This window comes from Falco rusticolus, chromosome 4 (genome assembly GCF_015220075.1).
Source record: "Falco rusticolus isolate bFalRus1 chromosome 4, bFalRus1.pri, whole genome shotgun sequence".
Lineage (NCBI taxonomy): Eukaryota > Metazoa > Chordata > Aves > Falconiformes > Falconidae > Falco > Falco rusticolus.
Window position 1 is genome coordinate 10,427,303 of NC_051190.1, and position 26,595 is coordinate 10,453,897.

At 43.3% G+C, this 26,595-nt stretch overlaps 1 protein-coding gene across 2 annotated transcripts; it reads left to right on the forward strand.

Moving 5' to 3' along the window:
• The first annotated feature begins 435 nt into the window (after nt 1-435).
• On the forward strand, nt 436-23,270 carry IP6K2 (inositol hexakisphosphate kinase 2). 2 transcript variants are annotated; one of them, XM_037384166.1, is made up of 6 exons: nt 436-541; nt 16,102-16,398; nt 18,527-18,749; nt 19,638-19,813; nt 21,161-21,336; nt 22,750-23,270. In XM_037384166.1, the coding sequence occupies exons 2-6, from the start codon at nt 16,197-16,199 to the stop codon at nt 23,245-23,247; spliced, it is 1,275 nt and encodes a 424-aa protein (XP_037240063.1). In that variant the 5' UTR covers nt 436-541; nt 16,102-16,196; the 3' UTR covers nt 23,248-23,270. The 2 variants fall into 2 exon arrangements, with proteins under 2 accessions (XP_037240063.1, XP_037240064.1); XM_037384167.1 differs by lacking the exon at nt 436-541 and having other exon boundaries at nt 15,954-16,398; nt 16,539-18,749.
• The last annotated feature ends 3,325 nt before the right edge of the window (nt 23,271-26,595 follow it).

Sequence of the window (26,595 nt, forward strand, 5' to 3'; positions counted from 1 at the left end):
AGCAGGCCCTGAGACAAACTGATGAGACCCCAACCTAGGGCTGCTGCGGGTCCCGGGGTGACCCCAAAGATTGCCAGGGCGCAGGGAGAGGAGCGCCAGCGTGCCTGCGCCCACAGGGCCGGCGCCAAGCGCAGGGCAGGGTAATGCCCTGTGTTTGTCTCGCAAAACCGAGGCAGGACCCGAGCAGCAGCTGGGAGCCACGGAGGGGCTGCTGGCCCAGGCCCGGGCCCGATGGAGCAGGCCAGCCCGCTGCTGCCGCGGAAGGGGCACAGACCGGCCGGGCTGCGAAGCGACGGCGCGTAGGCCCCGAGGGGCCGCGCGCAGCCCGCACCCCTGCCCCGCGCCCGCTGCGGCTCCCCTAGCAACAGCGGCGCTGGCGACCGCCCAATCAGCACGCGGCGGTGCGGCCCGAGCCAATAGGGAGGCGGGCGGGAGGGCGGGGCCCGTGGGGTGGGGGAGGGCCGGCCACGCGCCGCGCCGCCATTTTGACGTCTGAGGAACAAAAGAGGCGAAGCCGCCGCCGCTGCCGGCCTGACACCAGGTAACGGGCGCGTTCCGCCGCTCTCCCGGGTCGGCCGGCCGGCCCCCTCGGCGCTGCGGGCGCTCGGCGAGCCTGCCGCTGGTCCTCCTCTCCCCCGCGGCAGCTGGCTCTGAGGAGGTGGCCGGGGGCTGCCGCTGGCGTGTAAGGTGCGGCGGAGCCCTGCCTCTGCAGGCCCCAGCCCCGCCCGTCGTGGGAGGCCGGTGCCTGGCCTGAGGGGGGGGGGGGAGGCGGCTGCCCGGCTTCCCGCTAGGGATGCTCGGCGGCAGCCGCGGGCGGGTGGCGGCGGCAGGGGGAGGGACGTTGCCCGGGAAGTGGGGGAGCACTGCCCAGGTTTCCTCCCCGGGGGAGAGGGAGCAGGGTACTGGCCTAGCATCACCCCCGGGAATGCGCGTTCGGTCCGGGATGGAGATGGAGGGATGGAGAGGACGGGCAGAGCGCTCACGGAGCTTCCCCGCTCACACACCGTACCGGCTTCCTGCCCCGCCTCGCCCCCCCTGCGGGGCGGCGGTGGGGACTGCCGGGCGGGGGGCTGTCGGTAGCGGGGGGGCCGCGGTTGTGCGGTCTTACGTGGGTGGGTGACCCCGGCGCTGGTTGTCGCCCCTTGCTGTTACTCAGCAGTTCTCATCTGCCTGAATCATAGGACGTCGGTTTTCCGTTTTGCCTGGGTGAGGCATGTGCCGCAGGTTGGACGAGCGTTTCCTACACTCGGTAATATTACAAAATCAAAAAAGGGTGCTTCGGGATGTGTTGCATAATTGGATGCGCTGCTCACGAATACCCCTTTTTTATATGTAAAACGGAAATAGTGGGTACTGTCTTGTTGTGAGCTGGTTTGAGCATCACAGGTTTGTAATACATAATGTGGCTTGGGGCCCTTAGGCTCTTAAAAACACGGTTCAGAGTTTGGAAGTTGGCATTCAGCTTAAGAAAATAAATGTTATCGTTGATAGAATAACAGCCTGTTGGTAGTTACATCCTGATATGTCCTTGGCCTTAATTCCGCTGTGAAAGGTATGTGTGTTTAACACCAGTATCTTTCCTAGTGTATACTGGAATTTAATTGCCCTCTACTTCTAGCCTGTCTTTCTAATTTTTTGACACAGTGTCGCATATACTCAGGTATTCCAGAAATGCATCCAGTGCCCATGTGATTTTTTTTTTTTTAGACTCATGAACATCTAAGGGGGCAGTTCTGTGTCAAATATTGTTAAATTGGAATCTTGCCCTAATATTTACTTCTGGAGTGTTAAAGCTAACGTAAGCTTGTTTTTAACTTTTCAGTCAGAGTGTGTTATTGGTTGTTACTCAACACAAGGCTGAAGAGCATAACAGTTCAAATTTGATGCTCTAGGTCAGGGTTATTTTGGCTTTTAAGCATCTAAGAATTTGCATCTTTGTTCATAACTTTGCTTATATAAGATAAAAGCTACTTGTAAAATGTGAAATTGTTCTTAAATTGAAATTAATTTGCATATTTTCAGGACTTACGATAACATTAAGGAATGGAAACTGGGTTTCTATATATATGTGCCTACACACACAAATGTGTATTTTTAAAATGGACTGATTAATTTGTTTACATTTGGCCTATTTAGAATCTTTCAGCTTGTTATTATAATTTTTTCTTGGTTAAAGTATATTACTGAATGGGGAAGAATCCAATGATTTAACTGCCAGAATTCAGGAAAATTTCTTCAAAAATAGTAATATTAAGTGCTCAGAAGTGTCTCCTGGTTAAGGATCATGGGAAGGATTTCAGGGAAGGATTATAGCCATTCATATATACTAGTTTGTAGACATTTCAGACCTTAAACTTGACCAGGTAACTTCTAAAATTTATATTAATTGATTTAATTTAACAGTTGTTTTCTTACCTTTTCTGTTGACACCTTTCTGAAATAATTCTCTCTTATCTTGTCTGTGGTATTTTGGTCATAACAAGTAATGTAAGCTTCATGTTGCTGCTTCCTTTTGAGGAAAGGTAGATCAGAACAGAACCATCATAATCTTATGGTAACTTGGGAAGGAGCTGTAAAACTGGATAGTGGTCAGTCATATGAATGCTGGGCCTTGTGCCCTCAAAATTCTTTCCCCACCAGTTGCTTGCAAGGAAGAATTCAGATTTGTCAGGCATGTCATTTTGAAAAAATAGGGTGAGAAAAGATGTTAAAGAAACTCTTTGCTGCCTGTCAGTGGGTGGGCTTCTGGCCAGGTCGCTGGTATGGTCATACTTTAGTTGTTCTCTGATCAGCTGGAGACTGTCAGAGGGTATTTCAAGGATGTTTTTCCTTTTGAAGAGTAGAAGGATGTGAATCTTGAGGCACTAGGAGTGTCTTGTCTGTTGGCTATGGTGCTAAGGACACGTGTCTGCCCTTTTGGTTTAGGAATAGGTGGAGGCAGAGAAGCTTATGCTGTCAGGTTGATGGTGGAAGACATACCTCACTAGTGACATAAATTCCACAAGGATATTGTATCTAAAGGGATAAATAGAAGTCACTCTTAAAAGTCTGTAATTCTTTACTGTCTGAATACTTTCAGTGAATTGGGTTAGATAAAGTCTAGGGAAATTCTGGAGTAACTGGTATTAAATGTCGGTTACTTTCAACAATTCTTATCTGATGGTGTTTGGAAATTGGGAGACAGCTGAAGTGTTTTCTCTAGGTGGTCAGGAGTGCTGCTCCTGCAGCCCAAGTCAGTGCCTGCCCAAGGTCAGGAGCAGTTCCAGATCCAGAATAGGCAAAACAAGTATCTCCTTGGTAATGCTTTTGATGCTGTCCTGCCCCCGGGGAGCTGTGCTTTGGGTGGGGAAGGCTAGGGGCAGGGGTTTTGAAGTGAAGCATTGTTTAATGTGATTTTTAATGCTAAGTCAAGGTGTAGCTTCTTCCTTTTTGATATATTTCATTGGTTTCCTTAATATTTCTGCACTGATGCTTAAACACAGAACTTGTTTAATGGGTAGGAATGTATTCCAAAAGTTCAGATACTGTATCAAAAGATTGAAAGGGCAGAATTGAGTTGTGACTAAAAAAATTGACTTGAATGCATTCTACTGGTCTAGATTTATCCAGAAGTGTGGAGGTAAGTGCACAGTACAGTGGAGTTTGAAGTTTTATTAGGCTGACATTGTACATTCAAAACAATTCTTGTGTATCTCGTGAGCTTGGGCTAGAACCATTATCTGAAAGCTGTCAGGTTTTTACGATGGCGTGTGGAAAAACCTTACTGCCTCTCATTCAGTTCATCCACTTACCAGTTGTTGAATTTGCTGATGCTTAGCTCGTCCCTGTTGGCAAGAAGCTGCGGTTGGTCTCCAGGCAACGCAGGTCGGGCTCAGCATCTCCGTGCCTTGCTTGAAGAGATGAAAATTTTCCATTGCAGGGAGAGGATTTTTCCTCTTGCTAATTCTTTTATCTGGCTTTCTGTCTTGCCCAAGGTTATTGTATCTTTGAAACAATACAGGAATAGCTTTGAAGTATTAAGAGGCTCCATTTTAGAGTTTTGAGGTATAACTGCAGTTGTGCGTTTCTATAGCTTTTGTTAGAAATACCTTATTAGAATGTTATTTTGGGCCTTTCAAAGTAACTATTTTCTTTCAAAATAATTCTTTCTTCCCCACCCCCCCCTTTTTTAAAAAGCTGTACGACACAGTAACATGCTGTAAGTAGCTAGAAATTTCTCCTCCTGCAGAGTCTGAAATACTGGAAGACGTAATGGAAGCAAAATTGCTTGGTCAAATGAAGGTCTAACATTGGTTGTGTTTAACTGAGTGTTTAGGAGCTTGAAATTGTCACTGAAATCTTTTTCAACTACTTGACTTGTGTAGCACTAAGTCTTTGAAGTCCTGATGGTGTTGCAGAAAGATGGGCTGTGTTAGAATAAGGTAATTACAAAGAATAACCTTTGTAATAGGTACAGAAAGTACGCTCTTCGCTCTCTGGTTATCAGATATTTAACCTGCAGTCTTTGACGACCCAGTGTCTGGATTGCTGGTGCATATGGAGGATTGTCTATTGGAGATGGTTGGTTAGTGCCCAATTTTGCATTATTTTACTGTAAAAAGAAAGGCTTGCTTGTAAAATGGTGTTGAGTACTGAGAGTCTTCCTTTATGAAGACAAACCCTGTGCATGTGCTGTGATGAGTGGTTGGGCAGGAGACCCCACAGTGGTGGCTGGTTTGGAGCTGTGTATGTGCTCATCAGCCAGTTAATAGCTGAAACAGAGCAGGAAAGTACTGAATTCATGCAGTAGCCTTTCAACTGTACTGTTTATCTTGGTCCCTGTCTTTTAGCCTGCTGTGTTGACATCTGAAAAGTTGGAAGGAATCTGGGGGGAAAAAAATAAATTTGGATGGCTTGCTGAAATGGTTACATATGCCTCAGGTTGTTGAGATCTATAACGGAGAAGATCAAGGGCAGAAGGTACAATTATTTGTAGCTATTTTTCCTCAGAAAATCAGACTTAGAAGCAGCAAGGGTTTGGGGGGTTTATGTCAGTATCTGCACTAGAGTGAGCACAGCAAAAACATCGATTTTATTTTCTTGGAGCAGAGGGCTTTGAGCATACTCAAATAGCTATGCAGTGCTGTGATGCAGAAATTCTCTACAGTGCCTTAAATGTTATCAGGAATTGTGGGTGCTGCCTGATTTCATGCTTATTGAAGATGACCTCTTTCTTTTAACATTTGCTCTTTTCCTTTTTCATCTCTTTTTCCAGAAGAACAGTAATCTATCTGCCTTGTGTTTTAGATATATGGGGGCAATGTCATGGCAATTGATTTATTTTTTTTTCATGGTGACATCAATTAGATTAGTGTAGTTCCTTGTTACAAAGTTGAGAAATGAAACTGCTGACATGATAGACATTATCTTGATGTCTCTGAGGTGTTAGCTCTTTCAAATGGTTGATTCAATTTAACTGGGATTGTGAGGTTAAATTGATGGGTGGAGGTGTTCATACTGACACAGCTAGCATTGTAACTGGGAATCTGTTCCAGCTAATTTAGGAAAAAATTTGGATCTGACTTAATAGAAGCAGTCAATTTTCTGAAGAGACATCTGAGTATTAAAGTTAAGGGTATACTTCTAGATGGGGAGAGAACAAAATGTTTTGGAGAATCACTTCAGAATTCATGGAAATAAGTAGTCCCTCAAGGATGAGGGTTAAGTGAAGTAAGTGCTGATGGAAGTGTAGTGAGAGGACTGATACAGTTCTGTTGAAACAAAACCTTTCATGTATTTAAATGTAAATGCTGAATGGTGATTTCTTCTTCTAAAGTGCAAATAATGATTTAATATCAGTAGTTCACTTCCAAAAAATAAAATGGTCTTTCATAAGCTTGACTTCTTGAATTTTATTTTTTTTTTCCTGACAGTATGCTGGCTTTTTTAGAAATACGTAATTGGAACATGAGCACAGTGCGGATGGTGATGCTATATTGCAGGGTTTTTTAAGAGGAAAATAGGTTTCTGGCAGTCATCCCGTCTGAGCCTTCCCTTTTTGGTTAGTGATGGTTTCTCGTTGAAAACAGTTGTGCAAACCACACTTGCTTGTGCTGTATGGTCACTGACCGCCATAAAAATTGCCTGTAAAGCAACAGATGTATTTTAAGGGAATAAGACTTGCTATAGTTGTGTCACATTACCTGGGCTAATAAAACTAGCTAGCTCTTTTGCATCACTAAATGTATTTCAGCTTGTGGGGGGAATGAGACCAATACAGCCAAGCTCTTGCAAAAGCTTCCTTTATAGGTTACTGAAATTGGTAAGATTTTTTTTCAGGTGTTTTTGCACTGCTGTTTGAATATGTAAACTGTGTGAGATTAAAATGTATTAATTCTTTGACAGTGATTATTACAGTGAGCCTAATTGGCTCAGATGGTGTACTATGAGATCAATGAAACATGTAATACATAAATGATTTTTTTTAAAAAAGCATTTTTGCAGTACCATCCAGGTGTCCTTGTCCCTTTTACTAGGGAGAAACTGCTTGAAATGATGTTTAAGATGCACGTCTGGGTTGTGTTATCAGATTTCAGATGCATTTTCAGTAGTTTTAAATGTTTTGAAACATCAATACAATATAAAAAGATAATGTTAAATGTACCTCATCAACCTGAGCTGTTCTGGAGCAAAAACTCCATCCTTCGTAATTTCAGAAGTGTGGTGTCTTGGAACATACACTTGAAGAATTACTGTTAAAAATGTGTGTGGGCGTTTCAAGTCTGTCTGTCTCCTGAGGTACTTTTTGACCTTTTTCTGCAAAAAAAGATAAACTTTTTCATTTGAAGTATGTTGATGGTAAAGACGAATATACACATAAATGGGATGCATGAAGCGTAATTGTATTCTGGCCACCATTCTTCCTGTAATAGTTTATTTATAAATGATGCTTGCTTTGTGCTTCTCTGGAAATTTTTGCTCAAGGAGTTGGACTGGTTTGTAGGATTTGGGCATCTTATCTTAAATTTGACAGTTATGTCCTGTGAGCTGCTAGTACTTGGGTTTAAAAAGTATTAGGGATCAGGATTTCTGAAGGGAGTACAGAGAAAAATCTTTGAATAGTTAAGTGAATGTGATCTTTGAGCAGGACTGGACAGTGGTCCTCTTGAGCAACTTCTCAGATGTGGTAAATTGGTCACAACTCAAAGGGCCGGTCACAAAGACACAATGTTCTTTTATTGAGTGTTAGAAATACAGTTCCCAGACTGCTAAATTCATGGTAAGGAGAAAGGCATAGCCTTGGACTTACTTTAATCTTAATGCTGGAATTTCTGGAGTTTTTTGTATCTTGAATAACACTTCCATGTGTGTAATCAGCACAATGTAACTCTTGCTGTCATATTTTCAGAAGATTAAAGGCTGAATGCTATTTTGGTTTCTCCACGACAAAGGGCAGTATTGTCTTTTTATAGCAACTGGTGGTTTTAGCTGCTGGTGCCAGAATACTGTTTTAAGATGGATCAGTTTTTAAATAGGAAGTTTTAAGTAGCTTAGTTTTGGTGGTTCAGGTTTCTTAGTTTCCATGGCATTTTTACTTGGAAAAGAGGCTAGTTCTTAAATTACACAATCCCTGAAAAAAACTGCATGGGTCAGAATTGCATACTCTTTTTCTGGATGAACGTGCTTAGTAACCTGTAACTTAGCTTTTTGTTCTGGGGAGATAAAATAGCTTTACTTGAGAGATAACACTCCGGCATTTCTCCAGAGCTTGGTGTATGTGGTTAAGATTACAGATTACAAACAGTGTGGGGAAAGCTGAAAGCTGTTGCTCTTGGGGATCTTGAAATGTTAGTTGTACTGAGGTTTAAGAAATTGCAGCTGAGGGGCTGCTGTGTATACTTCTCTTAACCAAGAGCTAGAAGCTTGGAGACTGCCTTGGGTACTTGTCTTGCTTTCCCAGACAGAAGGATTGAGGATCTAGTTTTCTCCTAGTGATATAGAGCTGGTTTAAGGAAAATGGGAATAATGATAGTGCATGAAGAACAATAATAGAACATTATGCAACTTCAGAAATTTTTTTTTGTTTGCTGCCTTAATATGTTATGCTTAATGTTCTGTAATTCTTAGTTTCATTTGTTAAGGTTGTATTCAAAAGCCTTTTTGGTATTTGCTGCAGGAGGTGGCTCTGCAGCTGTGGTGTTAAATTTACAGGTGTAAATACATGTCTTAACCTGTGTGGCAGTGTTCATTTCTCATAGTGACTACTGCTGTGTTTGGGTTATATTTAGAGGAAAGCAAAACTAGAACTCCATGTTTAGAGAATAAAAGGAGACAGCATAAATATGTTGCTAGTTTAGAAAAATGTTTTGTGCTGAAAGAGTGTGTCTTTGTATAAATTTTTCAACATCGCAATGCATCATTTTTCATTTCTATACTATAGTCAGAGAATTCTCTGACTATTAAAAAAAAAAACCAAACTCTTAAGGGTGCTGGCTTTACCCCCTTCAGAAGTTCATAGCAGAACAGGATCTTGAATGCAGCACTTGGGAGTAACACTTTACTGTTACAGCCAGTGTTGGACTGTCCTCACACTTCTTTCGGTGGAGGGGGGGAAAAAAGATCTAGAGGATTAGTACCTTTAGGTGTGACATAACTGACATGAGGTCCTCAGAAGAACCTAAGCCATTTCAGGATGTTTTTCTGCAGTTTTAAACTGCCTAGAGATTTTAAAATTATTTAGTGTTTCTTGAAGGTAGGTTAAACTTAAAACATTTACAAAGATGTTGGAACATGTTTTTTTAAAACTAAATACTATTTTAGCTGTTTGGCTTGTCATGTGCCAGTGATAGGTGAGCTCTGACATAGCGCATAGAATTTTCTTGAGATCTAATGCCAGCGGTTGTTACTCAATTTTATTGTTAAGTTCTTCCAGTAATACAGCAGGAAAAATGTATATAACTTGATACAGGGAGTACCTCTAATTTGTATGGAGGAGGGAAAGGGATGCTGCTTTAATATATTGAACTAATGAATAGATACTTTCCACCCAATAGTTAAGCATCCGTTCTTTTTTGGTGGGAATCTTTTGTTTGCGGCCTAATGTTAAGTATACGATTAGCTTTCTACCTTGATGGGCCAAGACTGCTATCCAGTTAGCTCTGTCATGATTCCAAAGGGTTTTGCAAACATAGCTTGTTGAAAGTTTATATATGAGTTCATGTATAATTCTGGGTTCCTAGATTCAGCACTTTTTGTGTGATTAACTAAAGGATTTTTTTTTTTCCTTTTTATCTGGAGGAGTTCCTTTATTTTTCCAAACTACAGCAATGTGGTGCTGCAGTTACCAGCTATTTAATATGGACAGATTAAAAAAAAAAGAAAACAAAATTAGATTATATCAGTGAGTCTAACAAAAAGGTGGTTTCTTTTACTGGTCTAGTCCAAGCACCCTATGTTGAAGAAGCAGCAGAATTTTCTCTTTTTTTGGCTTTTTGCGTCTGTAGGTGGTTACGATAGACTCATCACTATAGTGCCTGACTCCCATAGCCCTCATGATTTATCAGTGAGGGCTATAGCAAAAGTATTTCTGCTTGGAAATGGAATACACATGTAGTCTCAGTATGTAGGTGTGGAGGAGTTGCATTTTACTCTTGGATTTGCAAGTGTTCCTGCTGAGTATTTTTACAAAACCTCTTGCTTACTCATCTTTGAGCACTAAGTCATGTGGAGATAACTTGATGATTGTTACATTGATTGACTTGCTGCAGAAGAGCTTAAGTAACCTTACTTGCATAGAAATTTACAGCTCAGCATCTTTTTTTTGCTATCACAGCCACTTGGGTTTAAAGTTCTACTTAATGAAGAAGGAGGTTTTTTTTCCCCCTCACTCTAGTCCTTTAAAGTAAGCTCAATGGAGTGGTTTTCTGAAGTATCTTAGAGGTCTGGGTGTTTCCAGACAGTAGCCAAATATGTTAGCAAATGTTGCAAAGACCTACAGCACGTTGCTGCCTTGTGTCATGTTTTCTTCTTGCATTTAGAGAAAACAGAAAATGCCAGCTAAAAAGCAACGTGTTCACCTGTCCGATGTCTTCCACCCCCATGTACACACTTGTTACTGTGGCACTGCTCCTCTTCCCGCGTGAAGTTGAAGGATATTAAATCTGCTGTATTAAATTTGCATTGCTTGCTGTTTAGGGGACAGTGTTTTGGTTTGTTTTTTTTTTAGAACAAAAATAAATCTGAGAATTGACAATGTCGATGCACGCTTGTATTGAAGATAAACTTTTTATTTAAAACTAAGTACCAGAATAAGTATTTGCTTCCTGTAATCATGCAGAATAGTTAAGGCTGTTATTAAGGCTTTTCCCAAAACCATAGGATTCATATGAGCACATCATTATGCAGGCTCTGCATTTCAACCCTAATGGGATAAAAGTTCAAAGTTGTAGCTTTTATTGCTTAAACTTGGTTATATTGTTACTATTGAAGATACAAAAGGCTTCAACAGCCATCCTGGTGTGGGACTTGCTTTGTATTTAGAGGTATAGTAAGTCTTCACAGCTAGGAATTTATTAACATTTCTGATGAATGCAGAGGTCTTTTTTTCCATTAAGAATGAAAACATGTATTATAGAGGGTTTGCTCCCTAATCTACATGCAGTTAATCTTTAAAACAGAATCAGAAATATAAAATTACATTTTAAGGCAGCTGACTGAATGCTAGAGGATTTGAGTATCTCCATTCTAATCTGGAGCAGAACACATCAGACAGTAACTTCAATTCCTGGGCCAAGTACAACTAAAGGGAATGTTAGAAGCACTTTCTTACCAGTGTTAGACTAGGCAAATTTGCTAATAAAATAGTGTTATGTGTAGAGGAATGGTATTGGTTTTCATCAAAATGAATCACAAGTTGTGCAAGAACTTTGAGTCTGAGCATGTTTAACATATCTAAGGTTTTTAATACTCTGGTGTTTGTATCTTGTGTTCTTTGATTCAAGGAATGTACCTTGCTATTTGGAATGTACCTTGCTATTTGTAAACGAGCAGAATACTTGGAATATGTAGTTTGGTGGCATAAGGACTTGTAAAATTCCTGTAACTATTCCTGTTTGCTAAGTGTATTGTAGGTTCTTAAAGTGTGTTTATTCTGCTTTAGTTGTGAGGGGCCTTTCTCTTTGAGCATTGTAATGGCTTACCAACTCAGACCTGAGGTAGGTACGTACCTTTTTGGTTTTGTGCATGAAACAATGGGTGCACACAAACCTACTGTACACTTTCCACATGATAGTTGCATTTTCCCATGTCCTTTCTCAGCTGGTACTCGTTTCTTCCTGAGTATTCTTTGAGTTGAAGCAGCTTTCTCTTTGGCTTCTCTAATGGGTCACTAATAACACCTGTCTTTAATAACACCTGTCTTTTTTTTTTTTGCTTGTTTGCTGGCTGTGCCATTTCTGTTTTCTTGGAACCTTGGGAAGAAGCTTAGTTTTGTCTGGTTCAGTGGGGTTACAGCGTCCTACAGCAGCTCTGCTCTGAAGGTAGCTACCCGGTCAGCTTCCTTCTTTGTGTTACCCAGTGAACTGAGAAAAGGACAGGCAGAAAGCTTTGCTGCCTTGCTATTTCTGTCACTGTAAAGCTGACTTTACAGCTATTTGGATCTGCAGATATCACCCGAAGTAAAAAGTCAGCACTTGAGAGAAACCAGGTTTTAACAGACTGCTTAGGAGGGCAACTCTGCTATTACAAAGTTTTAGGAAGAGGTGTTATTTTTGAGATTGTTATGAAGGAAGGAACTGCTGCATAATTGAGAGCTGTGCTTTCCAGAGGATGTGTGTGTTAGTGCAGTTATGTACGGGACTAAGTCGAGTATCTGTAATGACATGAAATACCTTCCAAAGAATGCTGTCAATTGAGATTAATATTCAAAGCCTGAAAACATGAGTTCATTGCCGTATTCTTTCAGTGGTCATTGTCACAGATGTTTGAGAATAAGATGTGTATATGTCTTCTGTTTTCGAGATCGGGGTTTTAAACATCCTTTGCTGCTTACTGCAGTGACATTGCTCAAGCTATTGTTATTGTGTCTAGACAAGTTTTTATTTGCTTCCTTCAAGTTACGTCAGATTTCTCTTAAATGCTTGACACGTGAAGGAATAGTACATCTGCTTTTTTTGGCTTATGTGTCCTTTGAACAAAAGATCTTAGCCAAAGGCGTTTAAAAGCACATAGAAGGAAAAGGGCAGGGTACTACGCTGAGCCTGCATTTGGTATCTGGGAAAATTGCCTAAAACCAGCTGTTTTGTGCTCTTTCTTGCCCAAAGAGCATTGAAAACAGAGTGTGGAATCAGAGGAAAGGCAGTGAAGAACTATATTGTGCTTTTGCTGGTCAACATTGTTGTCACTTGAAGCTGTTGGTCTTCGCTCAAAGTTTTTATTTTGAAGGAAGTGCAATCAATTTAACATGTTTGTGAGGTTGTTTATGGAAGTAAGATGCTTTGCACTGCTTCATTTGTAAGTATTTCTGATGGGCATTGCAATTGTTCTGCAGGTTCTGTTGTTAATCTGAGTGATAAGATTCCCTATATGAGGTAGAGCCAAAATGACAAACAAATTCTGATTATTTGTAGTGGTAGTGTTAGAGCATGCAGCAGGAAAAAAAACCTTAAGATCTTACTCAAAGGTTTTTTTGCAAATGAATGAAAACAATTTTGGATGAAAACAAACTGAATTTGAGGTAAGCAATGCTTCTTATCTTGAAAGGTTAAAATATATTGTTCAAAGAGCACACTAAAACCTCTGGATTCATAAAATCTAAAATATGGACAAGATTGTGCGGGCTTGCTGCTGCCGCTTTGAGCACTATTGCTCTGTTCAAATCATACATGCGTTATAGGCTTATAAGAAGTCAGTAAATCGCTTTGTGCAAGTAAGGAGCTTGGTTAAAGTCTTTATAGCAAGGAACTCATTGCTGACACTGTTCAGCAGTCCTTGCATATAGGTTTATACTGCATAGCTCTATCAGTACAATTTTTTTTCAGCAGGGGCACATACTACAAACATCTTGTAGTGGAAACAATATATGGGAGTTGCACTGTGTTTTGGAAGGTAAAAACAGAAGGAGAGCTTACTAATACAGGCACAGTAAACTCATCTTTACTTGTGTGAGTTTACATCTTTGTCTCTGGTAGATTCACATTTACCTTGTACTCATGCAGACCCGGTACACGGTGTTTGACTATGTATAGATAATTTTAACATATCCTTGGGGGGGGGGGGGGGGGGAGAGAAAAAAATCCAAAATGCACAAACAAAAAAAACCCAACCAACAACCCAACCCAACAACCAAACCAGCCCTGCCTAAATATTTCATAACTGATATGCTATTGAAAAACCTTGCTGCTTTGTCCCTCGAATGGGAAGTTACACTGTGTGATGTGCTGCCAGATGTTACTTTTTCAGGAAACGGTGAAGTAGCATGAGTAGTCCTGTCCAATTCTGTGCTTGGCAATTCGTTGCAGAATGAATGTGGTGTGCCATGTGCAGGTTTTGTCCAGACCACTTGGGCATATATATGAAAGTAAACAAGTTGAGCTGGTGCTAATGAGCTCCCTGAAGATGTGCTGGGTAAACAAGGTGTTGTGCATTATTTGTGTTGGAGGTGCTTTTTGCTGGAGAGTGATTTCTGTAAACATCTGCAAGACTTAACTCCTGATGCAACTCTGATGCAGTAGAACTAGGACTAACCAGGTGTTTGAGGTTAAGGGATGTTGTGGGGTACTTTCTCAGTTTGAATCTCTGCAGCTGCCCATCAGTGTCTCTGCGTCGGGGTAATTAGGAAGGTTGCCACAGAATGGCAGTGCTGGCTTGGAAAGAGTGGCTTTTGTAACGCTGATGTACTGTGACACTGTTAAAAGTGGCTGTGCCAAGGTAAAGAAAGCTCTGTCACCGCAAGATCATGTACGTGTCTAACTGTGCTGCCCAGTGAAAACCAGCACTCTTATGGCTTTTCCTGGGAAATTCCAACAGACTGGAGGCATTGTTGGCTCTAGGAGGTCCTGATGAAAACTCTTGAGGCTTGTAAAATTACTGGTGCATTAGACAAACACAGACTGAGGCTTAAAATTTCTCTAATAGAAAATGGAAGTAACTCTCAGTCAGCGCTTACTCAGGAACTAATGTGGCTTGCTGAGTGTGGGTTTGGTGAAAGCTTGAAGTATGTTACACATCTGCTGGTAAGTCAACTTGCAGTCGAGTCTTACGTGAGGAGCAGCGTGGCCCTGCCTGCAGTGAGCGGTGCTGCGGGGAGCCATCGGGCAGGTCTGTGACTCTGAGGCACTAACAGTGCCATCTGACGGCGACAGCTGCCGGGGTGGGTCGGGCTGCCTGGTACTGGAGGTCACACCGGGGTACGCGGCTTTCCACACTGTCTGGGCACCGCGGTGTTGCTCAGCTTGGATGTAGTTAGATAGCTTTTTGGAAGTGGCTCGTGTCCGGTGTGAGACTGAGAGGATTTTACCTGTATGTCTCTAAGTTGTCAAATTGCTGATGCTGAGGTAGATGAGGAACTTCTCTGGGGATGCAGTAGCTGCATTATGGAAAAAAACCCCAAACCACTAGGAAATTAACAGCATACAAATAGAGATGGAAAGCTTACCGGTTTTGCTCTAATCTTAAAGTGTAGAGTGCCAGAGTATTGTTTCTGGTAAAAGATTAAATTTTGCATACTCTTGCAGAGGTGGCCTGAGTTTTGTTTTCTGTATTAAATAATAACATTTTTAAAAAGAAAAATTTTAAGAAATTAAAAAAAAAAAGTCTGTCAAATAAGGCTTTTGAAAGAAGTGGGGGGGAGCTAGCTGGTGCGTAGCAAGTAAAATTCTATTGATCTGTTTTGTTACCCTTAGGTGCAGGTAAACATTCCAGGAGCTGGGGTTCAATTGATTGATCTGTTGTTTCTTTAAGCGGTTTAGTTTAATTAATGCCCTTATGTACAGGGCATGCTGTAGGCATCTGTAGTTCTGTTGGTGACACTGCTTTAAGCCTGCAGGTCTCTGCTTTTCAAGTTAATGTAAAGCTGCTAAATATCTAAGGAGGACAAATAAAAATAGACCTGTGACCTAGAACACTTTGTAGTCTCTTTGAATTAAATGCATTATTGTTCGTGTAATGATCTTCACACAAAATAAGTAAGAGGCTGTTCTTAGCTGCAAAAAGTTAATCATTAAAGCTCAAGTCTAAAATTAGAGCAACTCGACTTAAAACATCACTGGAAGGTAGATACCAGGACAGTCATGTTTTGGTTTTTAGTTTTGCTCCTTTAATTGCATATTGAAATGCAAGTTGCGTGAAGCTGGGGGCTGGCGGAACGGAGCAGTGTGTGGTCACGGGCAGGGTTGGCAGCTTCTTGGGGTGCAGGTGGCACAGAACACCCTGCCATCCGCTGCGTTTGCGTAAAAATAAGTCATTGGAAAATTGCTTATTAGCATTATGGTTTTTAGCTGAAAAGTTAGCATCTGTGTAATATCTTAAATATCTGACATATTGTGAAATGTGTGTCCAGGCTGGACCTCGGCAGGTATCTGTGATTGCTGTCACTGTCTGGAAGGGAGGAATCGGAAATTTGGGTTTAATTACAAATTTCGGGCTGGCCTGGGGTGTGCGCTGCTAACGTTTGGCGGCGGGTGGGGGGGTGTGTGTGTGTCGTTGGGAGCGGTGATGCGTCTGGCTCTGAACGGGCGCTGGAAGGCTTTAGGCGTAACTTGAAGTAGGGCTCGCCGGGACTTCACATCAATATTTTTTTTTTATTAAAACGGCAACAACAAAGAGGGCCGGGAGTTTTACCCGCCGCTCGCCCGCTGACGGGCTGCGCATGCGCGACCTGGGCGAGGGCGCCGTGGGGCTGTCCGCCCCGCCCCGCGGAGGCTCCCATTGGCTGCGCGCGCTGAGGGGCGTGCCCGCGGCGTGCCTGCCTGGCTGCGCCCCGCGCCGGCCCGCAGTCGGCCGCCTCCGTCGAGCGAGCGGCACGCGCAGCTCCGCTCCGCTCCGTGGCGGCGCTCGGCCTTGCTTACCTGGCCTCAGCGTGCGGGGGACTGACGGACCGGCGCTCTCTTGTGCTTGTCTTAACAGACTTGTGAACCGGAATAAACCTTCAAGTCTCGGAGGCTTCTGGCTCTGAACTGCCTTTGCTACTGTCGCCTTCTTCTGTCTAATGTGCTACAAGGATGAGCCCAGCATTTGGAGCTATGGAAGTGGAGCACTATTCCAAGGGAGTTCTGCTCGAGCCTTTTGTCCACCAGGTTGGAGGACACTCCTGTGTCCTCCGGTTTAATGACAAGACCATCTGTAAACCCCTTATTCAGAGGGAACACCAGTTCTATGAGACTCTCCCAACAGAAATGCGTAAATTCACTCCGCAATATGAGGGTAAGTTATCAAACCTTGGGATGGGGTTGGGCTTTCTGTAAATACAAGCGTGCTGTGCTCTCTGTTATCTCTGAAATCTCTTCTGTGTGGAAGAGATTTTAGGGTTTTCTTTTCATGTATTTTGATGTTGTCTGAGGCAGGCTGTGGAGATGCAGGGTGGAAATGCTTGCCAAGTTGGTGTTTGGGCTGACTAACAGCATTAGAGTAGAGCAGCTCTGCTGGTGATAGCCCATATATCTCCCTTAGGCACAGGTAAGTAGCTAACAGCTTGTGAATGTTTTCAGTGATTCTCTGCTGCTTTTTGTGTGGATTTCTGATATTCTTTTTTTGCCACTTGTTTCATGTTTGTTTACAGGGATTTTGTAAGATTGGTTGACAGTGTTTTGTGTAAGCTTAGCTGTGGTCTCTTGGTTTTGGATTTCTCCTCTGACTCTCATTATGATTGCAATAAATACATGTCAGTAAGGTGTCTTGTTGAATATTTGCAGTGCTGTTTCTGCCATTAAGGAAATGAAAATTCATGGCATTTAGGTAGGCAAGGATCAAGTAGCCGTGATGAGGCTGAGTCAGATGTTATGTAGGAGTGGAAATTCCAGTTCTCCTAAGAATTGTGCTAGTTAACAGAAACACTTTTCATTCTCTTTGCTATTCCGTCAACTGCTGCCTGGTGATTAATAGATAATGTCTGAAGCACTTTTTAAAATGGAGTTGCTTTTTAAAGCACATTTATTTTAACAACCGTAAGGGTGATCAAGTTTTGCATACTGTTTGTGAAACTGGCAGAAGACTTCAGAGGAGATGTTTCAAAGTTAATACACCCTGCACGCTTACAGAGACTTTTTGATGCATCAGACTACAAGTTCTGTTGGACTGAAAGAAAATGTGATCTTTGAATGACACTTCTCCAAATGTAATAGAAGAATTGTACTAGTGTGTATTGGCATTTTGGGGAGCGTGGGGAGGGATTTAGGGGTAATGGGCCTCATTTGGTCCATCTCTGTGATTTTATTCTTTTTCCAGGATAAAGCCAAAGGCCATTTGCTAGCCAATTCCCCCCTTTTTTCCTGTTGTCCTTTCCTTTGTGGCAGCAGGACTGTCAGAGCTGTGCTCCTTGCCCCAGCCTACTGTAGGTCTCAGAGCCGCCTGCCCTGCTCAGAAGTGCTGAGACCTCTCCCCTAGCTAGCGATGAGCTGCAAGAACTGTGCAGACTGATTGATTTGAAAATAAAGAGAGAGGACTGAAGAATAAAATTAAAAACAATTCAGAAATTGTGGCTTCTTCATTAACCACTGAAACTTGGTAATGTAGCACTGAGTGCATCTGCATCTGTCAGTGTTCCACTAAGGCTCTTAAAATGCAATGCAGTACTCTAGAGACTCTTGAGGGGAGGTTGAGAAAAAAACAATGCTTTCAAGTTTCACCATGTTTCTGTACCAAAAATTTGTTTTGTATTGCATTTTTGTTACTTATTTTACAAGATTTCTGCATACCCAGTATCAATAAAATATATTCCAAAAATGAGAAGAAAATGTGTAATTAAACGTAGTGATTCTAAGTGGAAGCTTTTGGACTAGTTTCTATTGTAATGTGATGTCTTCCTTGTTGTTTTGCTCTACTTGCAAATCTTTCCTTTCCCCTGGGAATCTATTAACCAAATCTTGTTTGGATAAGTGCTTTTTGCTTTGCTGTCATGCAAAACTGAAAGCTTTTGATATGGGGGGGGGGGGGGGGGTCGTGCAGGTCACTTTTCACAGCAAGATGTTAACAAATGTTCTAAATCTCATTTAGGGTCAGACCAGTCAGGTGTTTTAATAAAAACTTTTATTGATTGAAATTGTGTCCTGTTATTATTTGATTCTTGACTGCATCAGAGAGAGAAAAGAACCTTCTGTATCACTGTTTTGTCAATATGATAAATTGTCTTTTGTGAGGTGTCACTTTTGTCTAGGTCTTTTGATATTTGTTAGGTTGGCAGATGAGGTTTGTCCTGTGGCAAGATAGAAACTAAGGACTGGGGTAAGAGAAAAAACGCAAAAGTTGCTATATTTTTAGTGTAAAATCATGCATTCTAAAAGGCTTCCTTGTCACTTCAGCAATTCAAAGCTGTCTGTGTCCTTTCTCTCTTCAGGTGTGGTGTCGGTGAGCTTTGAAGAGGATGAAGATGGAAACTTGTGTCTAATAGCATATCCATTAAATGGGGACCATGATAACTTAGAAAACTTAGATAATTCTGACTGTGAACCCAAAAGTAAGCTGTTGCGATGGACTAACAAAAAGACAATGTTGTTAGAAAATGAGAAGATATCTAAGGAATGGGTCCGACAGCATAGGAAAGAGGAAAAAATGAAAAGGTAAGTTTGATGGGGGGAACTGGGATGCAGAGTGTTGAAGAGTAAATTTTTTTGCTGTCAGATGAGCATCTGGCCTCTAGAATTCCAGAGAATTCTCCAGAACTTTCTTTGCTTTGCTTGTTCTTTTTGGTTTTCCTGACCTCTTCAGTGCAGTTAGGTTCAGTAGTGAAACTAGTATGTCCTCAGCCCAGTAGTGTGTTGAGTCTTTTCTTCTTCCCCCTGTTACCGGTCAATTGAAAAAGTTTTCCTCAATGTTATTTTTGAAGCTTCCAGGGAAAACCAAACGAAAACCAATGCCAGAACAAAAAAACCCAAAGACCACCAACCCCAAATTCACAAAAAACCAAACCAAAACTCATCTGCAAAAGCCCAGTAGTTGTAAAGAACAAACAAACAAAACCACAAACAACAAACCCCACACAGAAATTTCAGTGTTACTACACATGGCACACTTCTTGTAGGAATCTTGCTTTATCCCTGTTAGTGACACATAAATGAGCGAGGTGAAATGTTAATTGTGCCCACTGTAAACTGTGAGCCATGGTGTATTGTGCTAAAAATGGTGACCTTGGCAAAGGATAAATCTTAAAGCATATTGCTACTCCTTGCGTTACATGCATTTGAAGGTCAGGAGTATGGAAGTAGAATTACTGCATGTTTTGTAATGTTTGGCTATATGCTAATTTATATTAATATACAAGTAGCTTTATAGAGGTTGAAATACTACTGATGGGCAGCTTGTCTTCTTGCACAGAGCAGAATAAAGCTCATGCTAGCTGTTAATGAAGGCGAGCAACATAGTTTGTAAAGTTAAATCCACTGACAACCCCTTTAAAGTGCTTATTTTTCTACTTGTCCTCTCATTTGCTGCTTCATTCTGTTTTCTAGTCACAAATTGGAGGAAGAATTTGAGTGGCTGAAGAAATCTGAAGTCTTGTATTACACTGTAGAGAAAAAAGGAAATGTCAGTTCACAGTTTAAACACCATAATCCTTGGAGCATGAAATGTCACCAGCAGCAGTTACAGCGGATGAAGGAAAACGCAAAACACCGGAATCAATATAGTATCCTTTCCTGAAAATACCTCATAACAATGGAATGAGTAGGGCTCTACTTTTTTTATTTCTTCGACATGCCAAATAAAGTACAGAGCAGGCTTAACTGCAGTCTGGAGGGACTCTCTGAAGCCATGAATTATTTGGTGACTTTGAAGGGATTGGCAGAACTTTCCAGAACACAGGCTTTTACAGCATGTAATAAAGTAGCTTTATTGGCTACTAGGAAATTCAGATAATCAATTATACTAACTGTAGATTAGTTAGTAGATGGGTTTTACAACATACTGGTTGGGTTCTTCTACGAAAACAGCTTACTAATGAGAGCTTTCAAAGGAGAAGAGTTCTGTCACTTTCTGTTACTGTTTTGGTATTGATGTTCTTAAAAACTAGGGTCATCTTTCCCTTTTCAGGAACTTCTTAAATATAGGAGATACTCCAGTGCTTGGAGTTGTCTGCTTCTAGTAGTCTCTTTTTAATAAGCCTTTTTGATAAAAGCTGAATAAACTGTCATGTAGGATTGGAACATGAGAAACTAAAAATAGTGACTGAATCCATGAATGCTGAAGCACACCGATTTTGTGCTGTGGAACCACAGGCAAACATCTCCAATCTGTGTGTTCTGTGGAAAAAAAAATAGTGCTGTGTGCAGGGTTGGATGCAACTGACACATCCTGCAAAAATATGAATACCTGTGTACTTAGGTAAACAAATTCCTCTTATCTGAGGGCTTTCAGTGTGAATGCATTACCAGAACATCTCTGACTAATAAACTGTTCCAAATGATAGAAAGCATTTCGTGGCTGGTATCATCACTGTTTCACTGTAGATGATGATTAAATTACCAAAGTAGAGGAGTGATCTCTCTGGAGCAGCATTACTACAGATATGCTGTATTCTGAAGTGCTTTTTAATTTCTGTGTTTCAGAGGGTGTTGTGACAATGCCTGACTTGTAGGGTTTTTTTGTGGGTTTTTTTTTTTTTGGGGGGGGGGGGGGCGGTGGTGAATGGTAACTGAAGCACACAGAATCTTATTTTTCCACAAAAAATGTCTTGCTAGACAGGAAATACTTCATAATTCTAAGTCAGCTGCCAGATTATATTTCTGTGTGACCCTGGTTACTTTTTTTTGCTCAATGTGGAAATTCACCTGTTTTTAGAGACGAGTGAAAGTGGAGCTGGATATCCCCTCTGCTTTATGCCAAGCTTATGTAACTATTTTATGATAGGCTAGGCTACTATGCACTGGGCATGTTTGGGGTGTGTGTAAAGTTAAGACTGTGGCACTGTAAAATCTGTGATAAGGGCTTTAAAACCTCTGTTCCTTATAGTGTGGATTGTTCCTTAACTAATCAGAATTCATTTTGCTGGAAAACCTAACATCTCGATATGAAGTACCGTGTGTGTTGGACCTTAAGATGGGAACCCGACAGCATGGAGATGATGCATCAGAAGAGAAGAAGGCTAATCAGATTCGCAAGTGTCAGCAGAGTACATCAGCTGTTATTGGAGTACGAGTTTGTGGCATGCAGGTGAGAAGAAAACTGATGATGTGTAGGGCAACAGACTCGCATCCATTTTTGTTAGTGGAGTTTTTGGCTTACGTAGTTGTCCCATGTGTCACTGTCCTTGAGTTGCTGCACTTTTCCTTCAGTGAGGGAATGAGGCCTTCCAGTGTCACTTACTAGTTGAAGGTGGCAGCATGTGCAAGAGCAGTCTGCAGCACGCGTTCCACATTAGTGAGTGCATTCTCTGAGTATAAAAAGTCTCCTGCACAGTAGCAGCAATTCAAAGCTGTGTAGTAAATCACTGGTTCAATTAATGTTTCAAGATAGCGTAGGAAACAGCTGAAAGGGGGTCTGCCAGTACATGCATTGTGAATAAAGCATGTGGAAATTTGGCAGAATGTTAAGTAATCTTCTGTCTTGTAGACTTTGCAAAGCCCCACAGATCTTTGACCACTTTAAGTAGACTTGTTGCAAAGTGCAGATGAGAAGTGGCTTGATAAATGTGATAAGACTCGTGGCCAAATAAGGAGGTAGAGTTCTGTGGACTTTCACCTCAGTTTTTTGTTTACTTGCTTCTGTATTCCTAGAGGGACAAATGGGAAACAACTTGTTTGTATTTGAGGATTTTTCCGAAGCCTCTCTCCTCCCAACCAGTAGATTCCAGGAATGCCAGCAGTGTTTGCTAGGACTTGTTCCACAGCATGACTGTTGGCACATTTGGTGTTCAGTTCACTGTTTAACTTTGGGGAAAAGCACAAGGCAGAAAGGGAAGTGTAGAGGCTGCATTTCTAACCGCAGCGTGCTGGGATTTGAGCGGGGCCTGCTCCTCGTTTGCCTTCCAGTATAGATCTGTGCTGGAAAACAAGAGGAACTTTGGAGGCAGCTGCAATCCTTACTTGACCCAGATGTTTAGGCATTATTGAGCCATGTGTTGTACAGACTGCTCTCCTGTAGGAAGGAATCTTCCTGCAGGAGCACCTCTGACTTTAAATACAGAGGATTATAGGGCACACCTTAGTCTTATATAGGAGTGTTTGCAGTCTCTTAGTTTGGGGTTCTGGGAATCAGCTGGTACGTCTGTGAGCAGAGGCGGGTAGTGAGCTTGGATGAGTGGCAGTGGTACAAGTTGTAGCTTGACTTTGGGAGATCTTGGCCACAGCTTTCCTAATCTCAGTTAATCTCCTCATTCTTACATCCCTGGTGGAGAAGCTCAAGTCTATACTGAAGGAATTTTCCATTTCCTCCGTGCCTCGAGTTTCACAGGCACTGCTGAATCTGCTGTAAGCAGTTTCTGTAACTGTGCAAGAGCAGTTTTGTGTGGTATGTCATCTTGTAAAAGTGTTCTGGAGCATGTCTTCCCTCCTCCCCTGGCTTTGAGTCAGTATTACCAGCAATTGTAACTATTTCTTTTCTCTTGTGTTGTGTTTGTATATGCAGGTCTACCAGGCAGGCACTGGCCAGCTAATGTTCATGAACAAATACCACGGAAGAAAACTCTCAGTCCAAGGATTTAAAGAAGCACTTTACCAGTTCTTTCATAACGGCAAATACCTGCGCAGGGAACTCTTTGAATCTGTCATTAAAAAACTGACTGAACTCAAGGCTGTCCTAGAGAAACAGGAGTCTTACCGCTTCTATTCGAGCTCCTTGCTGATAATTTATGATGGAAAGGAAAGGCAGGAGGTTGCTGTCGACTCAGACCCAGAGGACTTAGAGGACCTTTCAGAGGAGTCTTCAGATGAGTCAGCAGGAGCATATGCCTACAAACCAACTGCTAGTACTGTTGATGTCCGTATGATAGACTTTGCCCATACAACCTGCAAATACTATGGAGAAGATAGTGTGGTGCATGAGGGCCAAGATACGGGTTATGTTTTTGGACTTCAGAATTTAATAGATATTATTAAAGAAATAAGAGACGAAAGTAGCGAATAAACAGTGTTGAATGCACATCAGTAGAAAGCACTATTGCGACTCTTTGTATTCCAGAATTATTGGCCACTTTCTGGTGGTAGGAATCTTTACAGGCTCTGCAGGGATGGTCCTGCCAGAGTCAGACTTGTTCAGAGGGCATTTACTTATATTGGTGCTGGACCTAGCACTGGCAAAACTTGGTATCCTTATTTATTTTAACTTTCTTAAACATTCCATATTTGATTACTCAGATACCTCTGTTATCCCTGTGTGTATACGTTCCAATAAAATTCTTTTTGTTCGTTGTAAGTGATGCTTCTGTTGTTGCTGGTGACTGAGGAAGAGATGAAGCTCAGATCTTTCTGGTGGCGTAACGTGAAGGCAGGGTGTGTGACAGCAATGCTTACTTGCCTTGTGAGACCGTGTGTGGAATAGCACTTCTGTTCTGAGCCTCCTGTCAAGACCAATGAACAAGTCCAACAGAGAGCCACCAAACTGGCGGGGGCTGGAGCAGCTAACCTTTGAGGAGCGACAACAGAGGGCCTGCCTAGATAGGGGGAAAAGATGGCTCAGAGGGACCAAACGGTGGAAGGTTGGATGGGAGACCCCCAGGAGGTCCCTGCTGGCCAGAATGATACGTGAGAAGTTGTCTCCTAAAATCTCCAACAGCCTGTTTCCTGGTTTGGGATCTTGTAAACTAGATCTCATGCTGTGTGACCCCTTTCTAGAGAGCTATTGATGCTTTTGAATCTAAGCTGAGCCAAAATACATGTAGAACTGCAGGATTAGCTGCAATGGCAGCAGCTAGGGGAGAGCTACAGAGCCTGACAGGTATCCTAAGCTGCTTAAAAATCTTACTTGGGACAAATAGTCTGGGAGGGTCAGGGAAAGTGAGAGGACAGCTGACAGACCCGTTTTTAGACAAATGACTTCTCCCCTTGTGAAGCTTGTAAGTCACTGGGATACTGCAAAGGAAAATGGGTGTGGAAGCGCTGCATGCGGGGCTGTTGTTGCCTGTTAAAGTTGCCCAGGGTGAAGCAGCTGGTGTGTGTAGAAGTGAAGAGCCTGAGGCGGCAGGTGATGGCAACAGCATCTTGCTGGCCAATGCTTTGGCTGCTCGTAGGCGTGCTGAGGAGAGGTGGGATGTGACGGGAAAGCTGCGGATCTGCTGGTGGAAGGTCACCCTCTTAACCGGCTGTAGCCCTGCAGCTTTAGATTCATACTCCCCAGCCGTTGCTATCAAGTTTTCCTGATCAAAGTCTCTCTGATGGCTGTCCTGTGCTCTTTTGTACTTTTTCAAGAGTTTTTTTACCTTTGCTCTTACATTAGTTTGTGGTTGCTTGTTTTTTGTTTGTTCCATAGTGTTCAGGCACAAACTGATGTCAGTATGAACACAGGTTATAATTATTTTTAAATCTTACAGTCAGCTCACTATTTTATGCCTGCACATGGAGGATTTCCCTGTGAGGTAGGTTTGTTGATCCTTAACTTACCATTTTTTTTGCTCCTTCAGGAGTCGCCAGTGCTGGGTGCAGCTGACAAGAGCCCCCTGAGCTGCTCCTGGCATTGGCTGTAAAAAATCTTTGGGGAGGGAGGATGGGGCTGTTAATTCTTGGTACTTTCTATTGCAAAATGCTTTGGGCAGTGATCAGCAATGCTTCCTGCCTGCTGTCCCCAAGATGTGCTGTAGGTGTGAGTCAGAGTGGCTGGCACAGATTGATGTCAGGGTCAGGGCTGCAACTGTTCTGCTTGGGATGCGACGACCTCTGCAAAAGAGCTAATGATGATCCTCCTCTTGCTGGTGCTGCGTATGAGTAAGCCTGCCTGTGCAGATTCATCTGATGTACGATTTGACTTTGTAGTCTGAAATTAGCAGGGATAAAGTCCTCTAATGTACTTGTGTTACGTAGGAACTCTGGAGGGAATTCATAAAATCCGATGAGAACAATCGCATTTGCTCTGATGCAAGCTGCCTCCAGAACAAGTCCTCTTTGTGTTGCTGCCTGCGGGCAGGGCCCTGGGTACGGGCAGGGAGCTGCCCTCTCACACCCGCTGCCAGCAGGGTGGGCTTGGGACCTGGGCTCAGACCAGTACGGTGTCAGCAGCCAGACCCGGAGCACTGGGGGGCACATATAATGATGAAACCCCAGGTGGAACGGGTGTTGCTGTAGGAAGGTAAGGGACAAACCTGTCCCCTGTCCCTTGAGGGCCTTGGCCGGCGCTGCTCAAATCCTTTTGCCAATATTGTCTGAGGATTAGTGGAGACCGTGCCAGCGCCGCGAGGCAGTGAGGGGGCTGGGAGCTTCCCGGGCCTGCAGCAGTGCGAGGCGGGGAGTGGGGGCAGAGATTATTTTTTTTTTTTTAATTACTATTATTGGTTGCTTTAAAAGATGAAAGAGCGAACTGTCAGGAGGAAAAATCTCCCTCACCTGCACTTTGCTCTAAATCACGGGCGTCCTGGTCCAGACTGTGTCCTCGAGGGTTAAAGAGGGGGCGACCCAGGCAGCCAGTCTCTCTTGAATGACATCTTGCAAAGTTCAAGAGCAGGTTTGTTTTCCTTCCATGCTGTGCTGCACAAATCCCTCGGAGCAATTCCTTGTGTTTGTGGAAAGGCGATTGCGTAACTGCCAGCCTGGGACACTGGAGCGGGAGCGGAGCTCCTGCGGCCCCCGCCTGCCAGCAGCCCTGCCGCCCGCCCGTCACCCCTGCGCCTGGGCTGCTCGGGGACAGGAGTGGGACGAGCAGGTTACGGGTCTGGGGAGGGCACGTGCGGGTGCCCGGGGGCTGCCTGCCCGTCAGGGCATGGTGAAGGAGTAACGGGAGAGCAGCAGCCAGGCTGGGAAAGAGGCTGGAAGGCTTTTCCGTCCCTGCTTTTCCTCCAGGCGGCACCAGGCTGACCTTGGAGCAGCAGCTCTGGGGATGTCCCTTCTGGGCCAGGGCTGGCAGTGGAGGGTGATGAAGCAGCCAGTGTCTGCGTTGCTGTGGGAGAGAACCTCCAGCAGGCTCTGGGGTGCGTGTGCCATGGGAAGTTGGTGCTTCTGCCTCTGCAGAAAGCGCTTTCCCCTCCGGGGACAAATCCTGCCCTCACTGCGTGTGCTTTGAGCGCTGCTCCCCGCAGCTCTGGGCCTGCTGGGCAGTAAGCTTCCTGCTGGCGCTGGCGGTGCCCGCAGCGACGCTGGGAGGGGGCAGGGGCTGGCTCCCCACTCTGTCCCAGGGAGCGCTGAGCCCCGGCAGAGGCACCTCCGTGGGGCAGCCCTGCGGGCGGGAGGACGGGGAGCTGGGGCACCCCACGCCCTGGCAGGGACACCCCACTCTGCGGTTGCCGCAGCCTGTGCTGGGTGGAGGATGATGCTGAGCGCACGTCCCTGT